Source organism: Micropterus dolomieu, linkage group LG07, assembly GCF_021292245.1.
Source record: "Micropterus dolomieu isolate WLL.071019.BEF.003 ecotype Adirondacks linkage group LG07, ASM2129224v1, whole genome shotgun sequence".
NCBI classification, from domain to species: domain Eukaryota; kingdom Metazoa; phylum Chordata; class Actinopteri; order Centrarchiformes; family Centrarchidae; genus Micropterus; species Micropterus dolomieu.
This window is the reverse complement of record NC_060156.1, coordinates 2,570,700-2,586,937: the sequence shown is the minus strand read 5'-3', so window position 1 is coordinate 2,586,937 and position 16,238 is coordinate 2,570,700. Positions and strand designations below refer to the sequence as shown.

The 16,238-nt window shown below is 41.2% G+C and overlaps 1 protein-coding gene across 1 annotated transcript in view; it reads left to right on the top strand.

The window, feature by feature from the left end:
• slc4a3 (solute carrier family 4 member 3) overlaps positions 1-16,238 on the top strand; it is a 66,854-nt gene that overhangs the window by 46,188 nt on the left and 4,428 nt on the right. The window contains exons 8-21 of the mRNA XM_046054103.1: positions 1,406-1,586; positions 1,811-1,946; positions 6,724-6,904; positions 7,648-7,753; positions 8,079-8,263; positions 8,771-8,990; positions 10,138-10,353; positions 10,443-10,591; positions 10,682-10,876; positions 11,101-11,280; positions 11,985-12,074; positions 12,184-12,350; positions 12,480-12,733; positions 14,102-14,271. Of these exons, the coding sequence (XP_045910059.1) occupies positions 1,406-1,586; positions 1,811-1,946; positions 6,724-6,904; positions 7,648-7,753; positions 8,079-8,263; positions 8,771-8,990; positions 10,138-10,353; positions 10,443-10,591; positions 10,682-10,876; positions 11,101-11,280; positions 11,985-12,074; positions 12,184-12,350; positions 12,480-12,733; positions 14,102-14,271 (2,430 nt within the window). The remainder of the gene's footprint in view (positions 1-1,405; positions 1,587-1,810; positions 1,947-6,723; positions 6,905-7,647; positions 7,754-8,078; positions 8,264-8,770; positions 8,991-10,137; positions 10,354-10,442; positions 10,592-10,681; positions 10,877-11,100; positions 11,281-11,984; positions 12,075-12,183; positions 12,351-12,479; positions 12,734-14,101; positions 14,272-16,238) is intronic.

The following is a 16,238-nucleotide window of genomic DNA, read 5'->3' as shown; positions in this document are numbered from 1 at the left end:
CCAGCTACATTAATCTGTATACTGACCATTGTGGGAATACTTCAATATGCAGGCAACATAAAATCATAAAGTTTCCTTTATTAAAACCAAAATATCATCATTTTTAAATCAGTAATCATTTCTTGGCCATCTTGGGGCAAACGAACTACACTGAACAAAATTATAAACGCAACACTTTTGTTTTTGCCCCCATTCATCATGAGCTGAATTCAAAAGATCTAAGACTTTCTCTATGTACACAAAAGGCCTATTTCTCTCAAATATTGTTCACAAATCTGTCATAATCCGTGTCAATGAGCACTTCTCCTTTGCCGAGATAATCCATCCACCTCACAGGTGTGGCATATCCAGATGCTGATCAGACAGCATGGGTATTGCACAGGTGTGCCTTAGGCTGTTCAGTGGACCTACAAACACAACACTGACATCACCTTATTAAATCATGGTGAACATGTTAGCATGCAATTGTCTATTTACACATTCAGCAGACACAGAGCATCATTAGCATTCATTAGGAGTGGCCATTCTGTCTACCAGTCCAATATTCACTTTCCTAGTAGTTCTGGTTTGGTCTACACCAACTCCTGAGTGGAAATATTTGACATCCTGCTGCTCCACAGTGCTCACTAGCTAGTTGCTAACTTTGTCAGCTATTTAGCACAAGGCAGGTTCAATACAATGCCTTTAACAGTGGTTTTTGTACTAAAAACAGCTGCCTACTGCTCTTAGAAACAAGATTCAAGAAAGCATTAAGAGTAAACTTAAACGTAAAGCAAAGTTAAAAGAATGACCTAAAACAGTCCTTCAACCTGAGGAGAATTGCAAAATTGGGTGATAATTTGTTGTATATTTATCGCTATAATGAGACGTATTTCATTACACATAGTTGTTTGATTCATTTTTTAATGCAAAATATTGATTAGTGCATACTTATTGATAAGTATGAATCCATAAATGCAATACATTTTATAAAGTCCATACCTCCGAGAGTGTAGTCTTAGCTTAAGCAAACTCCTCTTCATTGATCTGTTGAGACTTAAATACAAAATTGCTTCTTATGTTTCACCTCAGTTTGACAGCAAAAATGTCTGAGAACACACACAAAATGAATTCCATGATGGAAAGTGACAAAACGTCTCTCCTCTTAGTCCAAACCACTCTTAGCTGGATCCAAACCACTTACTTTAGTTGGTTTCCATAAACATGTGTGTTGACTCCGTCATTGGATTAGCTGTCTTTGAATTCATTTTCCTAATTGCATAAAATATATAAATGCAGTTTTTTCTTCAGTTTTTCCCAATCACTATATGTTAACAATCCTCTGCTCAGTTTCCAGTACCTAATAAGTGTTAAGCCATGTATCTTTTTTTTTTTTTCTAATATGTCTGCTTCACTCGATCTCCAGTTGTTTGTGGAGCTGAACGAGCTGATTGTGGAGAAAGACCATGAAATGCAATGGAAGGAGCGGGCCCGCTGGATCAAGTTTGAAGAGGATGTGGAGGAGGAGACAGAACGCTGGGGCAAACCTCATGTGGCCTCACTCTCCTTCCGCAGCCTGCTGGAACTTCGCCGCACCATCACGCACGGTAAACAGCTCCTGCAGGCATACAGCAAAGCAGATGCTCACTGCGCTAGTCTTACGGTTTACCCATATCTATGTGCAATCCAATGTGGTTTTGGCAAAATTTCTCAAATAACAATATGTAGACTTGAAACCTTTTCTCCCTTTTGACATTCACATGCGGATGCTCTTTAAACCACCTTGGACAATTATATTTGGCTCCTTATTTCCCGCACCTTCCTTCCCTAGGCGCCGTCCTTCTGGACCTCGAGCAGAAGACACTGCCCGGCATCATCCATCTGGTGGTGGAGACGATGATCATCTCTGATCAGATCCGAGCTGAGGACAGACCCAGTGTCCTTCGGGCACTGCTTCTCAAACACTGGTCAGTCACCAGGCTGACACAGACTTCTAATATGATGTACCTCTCGGAAAAGAGAACATTTTTATCACCTGGTTTCAGTACAGTCAGTTTTGTAGTGGCATCGCAGGGGGCGTTAAAGGCAGCTGTTACATTGTTGGCTCATACTCAGCTTCACTAAACCGAATACTAACAATCCTGACAGCCAGTCACATGAGGCTGGTCATAGTACAAAGTCTTGGAGAAAATTGATGAAGGTCCATTGGCAGGAATCAGGTTCTTCAGGTCTCCACTAATGGAATATGAGGCTACACTGATTCATGACTTTCAAGAATTTCAGCACATTAATGTGTAATATTACATTTTATTAATTACAAACACTGCCAACATACATTGCTCCTGGAAATTGTGTATTAATCCGCTGCTGAAAATAGTCCTCTGGAAATGCCCTATTTACACCAGTTTGAGTTAAGTTTGCTAAAAACTACTTTACATTCATGATTTGTTTTTAAAGATTTATGTTAGAATTTTAAATAATATTGGCAGCTTTAGCATTTGTCACTTGACAAAGTATTTTTGACTGATTTGATTAAGAAGGACTTTCTTCTTTTATATGGTTTATATGTTTGAAAGCCTGAAGAAGAGCTCGTACTTGCCGTTTTGGTCTGTGGTCTTTGTTACCACGACAACAGATCTCGATTTAATCCCACTCCATCCCAAAGTTCGATGACTAACCCACAACTCCTGCTTCATGAGTCAGGCCCCAAACACAGTGTTGTCTTAGATTTAATCATTTCTTTATCCATGTATTAACCGACCTGTTGGTGTATGGTAGTGTGGATGCAGCTTTATTTACATTTCGATCATGGATTGTATATATGGGAGCATGGAGAATAAAAACCTAGCCCTTTCTCTCCTCCTCATTAATCATCAGTGGAGTGGAGGTTGTTAGAAAAAGTCAAACTCGGGGGGAACTGAACAGGGAATTTCCAAATTTTGACATTTAACAACACTTGGCACATCTGGTGTACTTCCCCGGGGTTGACTAAATTTCAAATGTCAAGACTGTGCTGTAGCTGGCTGCACTGGGTCTTAAAGCTTAGACAGTCAGATTAAAAGTTTGACTCTTCATTGTGTGAGCCATCCTGGCCCCTTGATCTCTGCCTTTGTTTGCCTTTGCAGTATTTTTGCCCACTCAGTCCTTTTCAGACTTACTTCTGTTTCATACACAAAAGAGTAGGTGTTTGAATCTGATGCTCAGAGCTACACACTAAGGAGAATGAAAAAGACAGCGTTAGCTTTGGCTTTGAAAAAGTGAACAAATGAACTTGCTACCTTGAAACCAGCCTTTTTGTTGCTTTTCATAAATCTAGGTTTTTTTATCTTTATGTTTCTAAAATGTTTTGTGGTTTCTGCATGAGCAGGTTCTCTCCAGCCAGCCCAGTCAGCCACTGTAGGTATGAAGTTCGATGGTGGTGTTTGAAATTATTGGGTGTTATAGTGTTAAACCAGTGTTAGTGTATGTTAGTAGACTTGGTTATCATGTGACACCACAACGTGCTTTCAGTGACTTGCCCACTAGAAAACCTCAAAGACACAAATTATCTCAGCTGCAGCTGACAAAACACCAGAGGGGATAGTTACATCAGATCCGGCACACTGCTGTATAAAAAAGTCAAATAAACATGTGGCTTGATGCAAATATATGTGACATGTCATCTCCTGGCTATCTCTAGCTCTCTCAAATGGTCCCCACTTATTGATTAGCCCTTGCATTGACATGCCAGCTAAACTGACCTAACACATTGCCAGTGGGATAGTGCACTACACGTAGCGCATTATAGATTAATTATTTGGTTATATAACAAACAAAAAACAAGTTAACTAAATGTCGGCCGTCAAACTGAATTACCGAAGGGAAAGATAAGCCATGCCCATCAAAAGTACGGATGTTGTCATCATGCTCACTCATCCCCCAGTTAATATTTTCTGTCAAATCAGGGGTCACGTTAAATGCTATTCCACAACTAATAACAGGCAGAAAAGGTCATTAGAAACAAGTCCAAGGACAGCATGTGTCAGTCTTTTGGTCTGCTGGTCAGCCATTACTGTAACTATTGAAGGGATTGTCATGACAAGGTCCCCAGATGAAGCCTGGCTAAATGCTCCCCTGACTTTTCCTATAGGGCCACCATGACCTTGACATCTATATTTTTTAAAGAATTGTCTCCACAACTGTTGGATTGAATTTTGTGAAAAGTTGTAGATATATTTATGGCGCTATGAAAACAAATCCTGATGATTTTGATGATCCCTCTGACTCTTGCGCCACCAGGAGACTGAGATTGCTAATTGACATTAAATTTGGTTGTGTGGGGAACATGAACGTTAGGATGAAAAGTCGCAAGTGAGTTATCCTCTGGCCTCTACAGAAGTTTCAAACTAATGACCTTCTCATCAGCTGTGCTTTATTGTGTCTAGTGTTAATCAGCTAATTTAAACTAAGTAAGTGAACATGGTAAACATTATTCCTGCTAAGCATCGGCTTGTTAACATTGTCATTTTAGGCATGTTAGCATGTTGACATTAGCCTTTTGGACCCTCAAACTTCCAGCATGGCTGCAGACTATTAGTCTTCTTTCTTTGAGTCGACATGCATACAATTTGGTGTCAGTGCTCACTTGCAGACATAAACACCTGTTGACAGTAGGTCCACTTATTAGCTGTTCCTTAGGTTCCTTAGGAGATGGAGGTTGCCCGGTCGTGGTAGAGTTGCAGGTGTACAAATTTCCATTGTTATGAGCACTTCTCATGAACTTCTCGTCCATGTTAGCTTAAAAGTTCTCAAATGTTATCATGTCATACAGTCGAAAGCTCCAGAACTGTTGCTAAATGGACTTTGATCGTTTTGATAAGTGCTGTTGCCAAGGTCAAGGATAAACTTTCACTTGTACCTGCTTTCATATTCTTTTCCAAAGAACTCCTCTTACCCTTATGTCTCTGTACACAGCTCTGCTAAGCCTCTGGTCCAGTCTGGCTCCTCCTATGTCAAGTCAGAATGGTACCGCCTTGGTTTGATCAGTAATGCATGAAGAATGCTTTGGTGTGATGACACAGTTTGGATTTGGCCAATAGATTATAGCAAATAATTCCACATTACTAACATTGTGGTGGCCGACCTTGCTGTTTCACTAAAGGCTAATGTGCAGGGGATGGATTTTGCACACATAAAACGACACAACAAAAGCAAAATAAGCTGGCCAGTGTGTTTTCTTAGCAGTAGGCCCATCATGTGTTCATTCCATCTTTCACAGCCTTTCCACATAAATTCCCACTGGTTGCGTCCACAGGGAAAAAAACACTCTGTCATCATTAGAGTCATCACCCGTCTGAGATATCAGATTTACAGCGTGGAAAGAAACACACTGAGGTGCTGCTAAATCTGAGCTCATCGCTTACTCAGACCACTTTAAAGATCCTCTGGAAAAGCTCGAGCACAATTCACTGCAGTGTCACACCTCGTTCTTTTGTTTCACGGGGCTGTCGCATCCAATTTGGGGTGACGTCTTATTGGACCATGTGGGCCTAATGAGTGAGGTGATGTCACCATTAGACTGAGCAGTGATGTAATGAAGCAGTGTTTAAAAAAAAAAAACTGTCTGATGTGACACTAAATACTTCTCTTTAAGAGGGAGCGAAACATGCTAACACTCCCATGCACAAAAGCTTTGATAATAAGGCAGCAGAGATAATTCTCTGGTTGTTTCATTCATGTTTTAATGCAAATATTACATTTTGGAAAATGAATATGTCAACTCAGATATTCCCAAGACATTAGAACTTACTAATAAGCTTGAATTGAGAAAAGGATTTTGCTGATGAATTTATGAGCTGCAGTACCAGCTGCATGATGTAAAAGATGTCGAATGAACAGAAGGTAGAGTAGGTGAAACACAATCAAATTTGTGACAACTCAGGAAACTCCTTTCATCAATGAAGCCAGTGAGATCCTGTTAAAAGACGAGATTTTGAAACATATTGGACTGAGTATGTGTTTATAGAGTACAAGGTTGTGGTGCTGCGCCAATCTGTTGCAGAAGCACCTGTTAGGAGGGTTTGTGTTTTGTTTTAAATGGCTGAAACTAAAGTAAAGTCTGTAATGCTGACATTGAGTCTGCTAGATAAAGTTTGAACGAAACTTTAAGCGTTATTAGAACATAATAGAGAGCAATCCTCCCGGTCCTAACTACTTTTTAGCCATGCTAGCGGTGTTGCGTTATGGGTAAAGCTAGTCAGTCATCCCACAACTTCAGTTCAAAGTTCTTAACACCTATTTAATGGATAAAGAACTACAGACGTTCATGATACACAGCAAATCAATCCTAAGGACTTTGGTGATCTTCTCATGTAGCACGTCGATGATTCCAGTGGACTGAGTGGACTTCATCAACTGGATGGGCTCGCACAAAATTTTGTGCAGATCTTCATGATGTTGTATCCTAATAGACTCCTCTTACTCTTCACCTGGTGCCAGCAGGAGGCTACCTTTTTGGTTCAGAGTGAAATATTTGTACAGCTGTTGGATGGAATACAATGAAAATGGCCTTCATCAGGTTAACATTTTAATTTGTGCTTATCCTTCTTTGGTTCAACAGTGAATGACACTCCTACAGCCTCAGCTGTACTTTTATTAGCTGTAGCATGCTAACCCACTAAAACTAATGTGGTGCTCCTGGTAAACACTACTTGCTAAACATCAATGTGTTAACCTTGTCACATTGTTTGTTTCTTTTTCCCACAGCCATCCGAATGATATGAAACAACGTTTTCACCGCCACCACTCATCCAGCAGTCTTCATAGCAGCATCAATCACAACCACGTCCAGGAACCCACTCTGCCACTAATGGTGACTGAAGGGCAAGAGGACGAGAACAAGGGGCCAGTATACGACCCAAAACAAGATGTGTTTGTCAGCCTGTTTGTAAGTTTCCATTTGTTTTAACTTAAGTCTACAGCATCACCTTTACACTTCACTCTTTGAGTCTCTTTGTGACATGTGAGATCTGAGTGATGATAGCCTCTGACATAGTGGAAGCCGTGCGGGCAGAAAGCAAAGTAAATGTGATTTGCCAGAGCCAAACTAGTTTTGACAAGAATCCACAAGGATAATTGAACTCAACTATCTAAATGGACAAAGATAAAAGAGATGTTGAGCTGTCTTGTTCTTCTTTTTGGTTTTCATTAAGTTCTTAGAAGCAGCAGTAAGCACAGATTTAAGCATGATTATACTAAATTCCTGATGTGAAGCCTGTGGCTCTCAAACTGTTCTTTGAAACACCCCTCCATGAGGTCAGAAGTCACGTAGGTAGTTCTTGAAGTCAGAGAAAGTGAGCCTCCCTGGCCACATGTGTTGAATTATGTTCTTAGTCAGCTTACAGGTGCTTCTAGTTAAAGCTTCTTGATGCATTAACTGTGAAAACTTAACGTTCCCCATGGCTTGATATTTAAAACAGACTGTTAAAATAATTCAGCTTAAACATAAAGGACCAGACATCCAGTTGTGTAGTTTAAAATGCACAGGAGAAGAATTAGAATATTATTGTTCATACAGACACTTTATTCCCTCAATAATCTCACATTACTGGTCCCGTGCTAAGTTATGGTGTCACATCACATTGGTTATTAGAACAATGTGGATTATGTTTGTTCTGTTCTTCCTCCAAGAAATCTCTCCACCCTGTGCATCCTGAGAGCTTTCCAGCCGCCGCCAGATCGATGAAACTCCTCGCCAAGATTCCCAAAGATGCCGAGGCTGTCATCGTTTTAGTTGGTAAGCTCTGGGAGTTTTGACAAAGTAGATTACTTTGAGGAATTATGTCTTTTCTTTTCTTCTGTTTATTTAAAACTGCTAGATGTTGAATCTGCTTGTAGTAAATTTTCCATTAAGGCTGTGTGTCAAATGCAGCTTGCATTGCATCCAAACCTGGTTTAGCCTTAACTTTGTCGTGTGGCTAGTAAAACAATCTAACCTAACAGCAAATTTAGCACTACAAAAGTTGTTATGGACATGGACGTGCTGTGTTATCAGAATAAACAGGTGATGAATGTAAGAATAAAATAATGCTAATTGTGGTTTTGTTTTTGTGTCCTGTCAGGCTGTGTCGATTTTCTGGAACAGCCAGCCATGGCCTTCGTCAGGTTGAATGAGGCAGTCCTCCTGGAGTCGGTGCTGGAGGTCCCCGTCCCTGTTCGCTTCATTTTCATCCTGCTTGGTCCCATTCAGTCCAACGTGGACTATCATGAGATCGGACGCTCCTTCGCCACTCTAATGTCTGACAAGGTAGATGTAAAACTTTAAAGATGTAACACCATATTTCAGTCACTCTTAAACAATCAGAATCTGATTTAGATTAGAACACGTTATGCCATTTTGTACACAAATATTATAAATAAGTAACCATTAAAATGTGATTATATTCTTTCGAGCCATTATGATTTGGAGGTGGATGTTATTCAGAGGACATCTAAGGTTCATTTTCATTCAACCAGGAAAGCCTCACAAAGAGGACAGACATGTTAGTATTACACAAAATGAAGAATGCAAACATGCAAATTATCTTCCTCAAAATGACAAAGCAACCCATTGGATATTTTTGTGTTGCATAAAATGTAAAATAATGACTTTCCAAAAGTTAATCCTAGTGGCTACGTGACCTTCTGCTGTACATGGCCATGAAAGGCACCTGAGATGTTTAATAATTGATTGGAGTAATTTTCTAATCACGGATAAGATGGTAAACCTTTCTTTATTATTCTGGTGATGACATTCAATTGTGTTTTGCTGTAGAGTTTCCACGAGGTGGCCTATTTTGCTGACGACAGACAGGACCTCCTGAATGGTATCAATGAATTCTTGGACTGCAGCATCGTCATTCCACCCTCCGATGTGGAGGGCAAAGACCTCCTGAAGACGGTGGCTGACTTCCAGAAGCAGATGATGCGCAAGAGGAAGGAAAGAGAACTCAAGAGGCAGCAGTCCTCTGCTGGATTGGAGCAGAACAACAAAGGTAGTCTGTCAAGTCCCTGAAGAGCCTCTTTTCTAAGCTAAATTCTCAATTACTAGGTTTGAAGGAGGCAACTCTGATCCTGCAAACCAATGTTAACCTGCAATGCAACGCCTTTTAATCGTGTGCAGACCCTTCCCTGCATTTGCATTGTTATCTTCACTCAGAAGGCTTGGGGCTGAGGGACACTGTAGGGAATGTAGAAAGTATTGGGAGTTGGACTGATGAATGGTTGGGTTAGTTCTTTTCATGAGATTAGTTGACGTTAAGACGAATGTAGAATAATCCCATCCTTATGGCGCTCCCATAGGCCACTATGTGTAGAATTGTAAAATGTCTTTGGCATCCCCTAGTATAAAAACTATGTAACTACAACTATTTAAAGACAATGGAAGACAGGAAGGCACATCTTGAAGAACACATAATGTGAATTTTTTATCTATATGTATTATATACATTGGATTTATATGGTAAAAAAGTACTGGTTGGACATTTTAATAGGTGGCAGCTGTAAAGCATCAATCATATCAAGAACTTTATCATATACTATAAGTTTTGTTAATGTTGTTATAATGTTATTGTAGATAATATACAACCTGCTAAAGCTACAGTATGAACGCTTACTTTACCGAGGTGATGGGATGTATCATCATCATTTGTAAAACTACTGAAAAGTGCAGCTCTAGGAACCTTTCACATATATAAATCTTAACATTTCACACAACACAAAAATATTATCAATTCTCAGTAATTTCCTTAAACAGCTGGGTACTTTAGTTTTTAGGAAGCTTTATTCAAACAGGAGTAAAAAGCGCATTTGTTGGTGAGTATTTTCAGCTTACTACGCATTTGTTACTCTTGTAAGTATTTAAGGTAGCAGGACGGTTTATGTATGATCGACTAAACTATAGTGCCCCTGTTCATGGTAATAAAGGAGCAGCTCAGGCTTTAGATACGCTGGACAATACCTTTCACCTGCCAGTGTTTTCCTTATGACAGTGAGTTGCCTCTTACCTTTTTAATTTGGTGGTGTTTTTTTACAGTCTTTAATTTGATAATTTAATACATTTTTATTAACTACTGTATTATTAAGATGATGATGAGCCTTAGTATTTTCTTAATGTAATGGAACCTGTAACAAACCCCCTAGAGGTGAGTCCAGAGGAGGAGGAGGAGGGAGACCAGGAGGTGGACCCATTAAAGCGCTCAGGGATCCCTTTTGGAGGCCTGATCCACGACATCCGCCGCCGCTACCCACACTACATCAGCGACTTAAAGGATGCTGTGGACACGCAGTGCATCGCTGCCGTCATCTTCATCTATTTTGCTGCACTGTCGCCCACTATTACCTTCGGAGGCCTGCTGGGTAACGGGAAACTACGAGAAACTAGAAATTTGACTGACGTTTTGATAACTGTGCTCTGAAGATGTGTTTTTCGCTGTTTTTACATACAGGAGAAAAAACAGAGGGCATGATGGGAGTGACGGAGCTAATTGTGTCAACTGCAACTCTTGGAATTATATTCTCGCTGCTTGCTGGCCAGCCCCTTCTCATCATAGGCTTCTCAGGACCCTTACTGGTGTTTGAAGAGGCCTACTACAAGGTACTTCTGAGAACGCAAATTCGCCTTGTGTTACACATTTCCCATTTTTCCCTGAACACGTAACTATCATGTCTTTATCTTTTCACTCAGTTCTGTCAGGCCCATAACTACGAGTACCTGACTGGTCGAGTGTGGATTGGTTTCTGGCTCGTCTTCATTGTGCTGGTGATTGTGGCAGCGGAGGGCAGCTTTCTTGTTCGCTACATCTCACCCTTTACCCAGGAGATTTTTGCTTTCCTCATCTCCCTTATCTTCATCTATGAGACTTTCTCTAAGCTCATCAAGGTAACTACTCCAGATATCGCACAGCGCGCTGAGCTCGATCGTTTGGACAGTAAATAACACTTTTTGAATGCTCCCTCATAACAAGATAGCAGAATGTGTTCTTAATTATTCATTTATTGTAATTTAAAATACAGCACTTCCAGTTAACCCTTTCCTTGTCATCTACAAATAGCCCATAAAACCAATCAACAGAGGATAAACTGACACTCTCTTCTTGTTTCCAGGTTTTTAAGGAACATCCACTGATGGCAGTGTATCCCAGTTCCCCAGCTACTGATTATGTGAATGACCACATCCTCAACCAGCCCAACACTGCTCTCCTGTCTCTAGTCCTCATGATAGGCACTTTCTTTGTTGCTTTCTTCCTCAGGAAATTCCGAAACAGTCGGTTTTTAGGTGGCAAGGTACGCTGCCTTACTGAGTCTCTGAAAAAACGATCAATTCAAACAGTAGATGTCAGGTTGCTCATGATCATTTAAATGTCTCATGTGGAGCTTTTTTGTCAATGAACAAAATCCCGCAGACTTTTTGTGTTTCTGACCAAAATTCGAGTTGAACAAACGTGTTGGAAGCTCTCTTTCTCCCGCACAATTCGGTACATTTGCGAAGCTGATTTTTGAATATTTTGAAGCATGTATTGTTGACGTCGGTGTTTTCACCACCTTGTCATCTTCTGTGGAAGGAATGTAATCGTGTCACCGCGTGCTTGTGCATAAGAAACAAACAACTTTTAAAAACCTTGCTCCATAGCGCTGCTGGTGGTCAAAAACTCCACATGGGTCCTTTTAAATCCATTTAATGCAAACACTCACCAAAGATAAAATACACCTTCTATTTTGTGTTTTGAACGTTGAAGTTTTTTGATCACACACTTCCTCATCTCTAAATGTATGTCGTATACGTTTTTAACGTGACTCTACACTTACATACCATATACATGTTAACAGCATGGACAAAGGAGTTCTCTTCATGCTGTGTCTCAAAGCTATTCATAACAATTCAGCAGCTCTGAACAGCCATGCCTCAAAGTGAAACCAGCACGTCAGTCATGTAATTCAGACTTTGAATGTGATGAGAAGTGAACTGAATCAAATATCATTATTTCCAGGTCAGAAGAATCATTGGTGACTTCGGCATCCCCATCTCGATTTTACTTTCGGTATTGGTGGATATCGCCATCCCTGACACTTACACACAGGTAACTGTACCGTCACAGCAACAGCAGAAGTTGAAGTGCATTTTTATTACAGTTCCAATAAATGAGTGCCTTTTCTGAGTACGTTAACTTTATTTTTATTTACTTGTAGAAACTCAATGTGCCGTCGGGTTTCTCAGTCACCGCCCCTGACAAAAGAGGCTGGTTCATCAGTCCCTTTGGCGATAAGAAGCCTTTTCCCACCTGGATGATGGGAGCATCTATTGTACCTGCCCTTCTCGTCTTCATCCTCATTTTCATGGAAACTCAGATCACTTCGTGCGTACTGTACAGTATAATTATCTACAGTGGTAACACTTTGTGTGTGAAATAGTAAGGGATACTTTTTACGAACTGTGTGCTTCTCTTAAGTTTCACTTTTCGAATATTTTCCCTTCAATCTATCAGATTAATAGTCAGTAAGAAGGAGCGTCGCCTGGTTAAAGGGTCAGGCTTCCACCTGGATCTTCTGCTCATCGTCATTCTCGGTGCCATCTGTCCTCTTTTCGGCCTGCCGTGGCTCACTGCAGCGACTGTGCGCTCCGTCACTCATGTCAACGCCCTCACCGTCATGAGCAAAGCCACGGCGCCTGGCGAAAAGCCCATGATCCAGGAGGTGAAAGAACAGAGGTTGACCGGGCTTCTGGTGGCTGTTCTTGTTGGTAAGAGGAAAGGGAAGAGTGGGAGTGGGAGTCACTGTCTCAAAATTTCAGAGGGTGGTGTCTTTGTTAGCTTTTACAAAACCAAAAACACAAGAACATATTTCTAAGGAGCGCATTACACAGTGTGTTTATTCGCTCCAACATTAGCTGCAAATGTTAACATGCCCGGCCAGCTTAGCATTAATTCCAAAGCTAAGGGGCATGTCACTTGCAGAGTGTTTAGAGTAATGACAGCTGTTTTTTGGTTTGGGGAAGATAACATGGCAGCGACTCCAGTCCCAATTTTCTTAAATAGCATTACATCTGCCAAACTCATCGGTTATTCCTTATCCTCAAGCAAAGTAAAGCAAAATGGTGGAAATGACTTAACATTTAAGTTTAGAGCCAACAAATCATCTGGGAACAGTAAAAAGTTAGCCGGCGACAGAGTTTTCAACCAACTCACAGGGTTTTAAAGTTAGCATTAGATTATGCTTGTAAATCTGCCACCATCGTCGCCGTTAAATAAATATGCCTTGCTAGGACCCAAAGTTAGACAGTCAAAGCAACAGTTACCAAAGGGGGACTGGCCTTTAGTTAATTGGTTATTGGAATGCTTCTTTTAAATAACATATACCATAATCTTATTATAGTATAAATTTAATTGCATATTAATGAAGTAAAGCCACAAAATAGTTCCCTTATGCAGCTGGAATGAAGCTGGAGAAAAAGAGGAATCTGAACTACTTATCAATTCCAGAGCAATTACTCAGTTTTATTATCTCCCTGTGGGGCTTGTATTTTTCTACAGCATTATTACTGTGCTGGAATTTACAGGCAATTATTTGTCTTGAAAGAAAACATGAGCTCAAAGGAACAGAGTGGCGCTTCTGCAGCTCCTGCATGTCGAGACATTCATGAAGTGTGAATCAGCCGTTTGCAACAGCTTTAAATGATTTTTCATTTTTCCAAATGAAAATTGTTAAACTCCACATTGCAACGTTGTTTTCATCCATCGACTAATACTGTTTTGCCATCAGAGTATCTTGTTTCACTTAACGCAGGGCTCCCAAAGCAGTCTTAAGTATAGGTTGATCCTGTTTGGGGATACAACCCTCATGACTCATCGTGATAGTTGAGCTTTTGTTTGATTGAAATGTTATTTGGATAAGGAATGAGACTTTTTGGATTAGCCCAAATAGCATTTCAACCAAGGCAGCTGAACAGTGGATACGTTTCAAATAAATGGAACTGACATTGTGTTAGCGTTAGGGCTGTTCCCTTGCTGAATGAAAAATGCTCTCCACAGTTCTTGAACATGCGAGCAGTGTCATGAAAAACAGTAATATCGTTTGAAGACTTCGCCTCAAACCCCTTTCTGCCCATCAGGTATGTCCATAGTGATGACAGACGTGCTCCGCCACATCCCTCTGGCGGTGCTGTTTGGCATCTTCCTGTACATGGGGGTCACCTCTCTGACAGGCATCCAACTGTATGAACGCATCACGCTTATGGTCACGCCCGCCAAGCATCACCCTGACCACATCTACGTCACCAAGGTAACAGACGCTATAAGAATGTTTACGTGACCTCGTCTTCTATTATTAGTGGTAAGCTGGAGAAGCCAAACCCAGCGGAGTGGTAACGGCGGCCAGGCAGCTCCTGCAGTCTTTATTTTTTACTCTTGTTTCGATAGAGAGACCAGATATTTAGATTGTCCAGCGTTTTACAGTTGCAAGAGGCTGCACTTCATGACACAATGATAGTCAGGATACTAGTAACTTAAAACACTAGTCAGGTGCCCGTATGAACATTGCTGTTATCATCTCTCCTGTTCATACTGGCTAACTGGAAGTGCCAGACCTTGTTCTGTGGGGAAATTCATTCCAAGGTTTATATGAAGATAGTATGATAAATCTTTTTAAATTGGAATTCCCTCTCTGTGCTTCCCGTGACAGTGTTTCCTTGCTGAGCTGCAGTGGAGGGACAGCAAGAAGGAATTTCATAATAAAAACCCTGTAACTTTGTAAGATACTCGCTTGATTTGAGTAACTCAGATTGCCGCTGCCTCAAATGAACTTCTACCAAAGACGTGTGTTTTCTATCATAGCAAACAGCACACAATGATTAAACTTCAGGCTAACAAGGAACATGAAATTATAATAATAATTTTCAACAAAAATAAACTTCTCTGCCACCTTGTTAGTTAAGAGAATTTATCATTACTCACTAAAGGTCTTGTGTTGGGATTAAGCAATAAACAGAGAACAGTAAAAAAAGAAGCTGCACCATAACAGGATCGGAAAATTGGTGATTCTGGATCTGATATCACTTGGTGTCAGATTTAAATCACGTTTTGTGGTACATGCATGAAAAACACAGGAAAAGGACAGGACAGCATATTTTGCATACTTTACACAAATCATTAGTTCCACTAGATGGAGCCAAAAACATGTAGGATTTAATTCATGCAGAGGAGCGTTTACGGTTTATCTCGATTGCTTAAACGCATTTCTTGAAATTATGCGTCTTTTTCTCAAAACTCATCCACAACTTCTCACCCAATTCCCCAAACATCCTATGTTCAGGTCAAAATGAAGCTCTCCACTCAAAACCATTCAATCTTGCTGAAAAACCAAACTCTGCCTTCAGACATAACACACAAGCCCTCAGAAACACACACACGCTACAACAAGGTCTGACACACTGGGGAGAGAAATTCTTCTTCCTCCTCCTCTTCTCCTTCCTTCTCCTCTTCTCCTTCCTCCTTCCTCCTCCTCTTCTCCTTCCTCCTCCTCTTCTCCTTCCTCCTTCCTCCTCCTCTTCTCCTTCCTTCTCCTCTTCTCCTTCCTCCTTCCTCCTCCTCTTCTTCTTCCTTCTTCCTCCTCCTCTTCTCCTTCCTCCTTCCTCCTCCTTTTCTCCTTCCTTCTTCCTCCTCCTCTTGTCCTTCCTTCTCCTCTTCTCCTTCCTCCTTCTTCCTCCTCTTCTCCTTCCTCTTCTTCCTTCTTCTTCCTCCTTCCTCCTCCTCTTCTTCTTCCTTCTTCCTCCTCCTCTTCTTCTTCCTTCTTCCTCCTCCTCTTCTCCTTCCTCCTTCCTCCTCCTTTTCTCCTTCCTTCTTCCTCCTCCTCTTGTCCTTCCTCCTTCCTCCTCCTTCCTTCTTCTTCCTTCCTCCTCAGCATCTCCTTCCTTCTCCTCTTCTCCTTCCTCCTCCACTTCCCCTTCCTTCTTCCTCCTCCTCTTCTTCTTCCTTCTTCCTCCTCCTCTTCCTCCTCCTCTTCTCCTTCCTCCCCCTTTTCTCCTTCCTCTTCCTCCTCCTCTTCTTCTTCCTTCTTCCTCCTCCTCTTCCTCCTCCACTTCTCCTTCCTCCTCCTCTTCTTCTTCCTTCTCCTCTTCTCCTTCCTCCTTCCTCCTCCTCTTCTCCTTCCTCCTCCTCCTCCTCTTCTCCTTCCTCCTTCCTCCTCCTCTTCTCCTTCCTCCTCCTCTTCTCCTTCCTCCTCCCCCTCCTCCTCCTCCTCCCTCTCCTTCT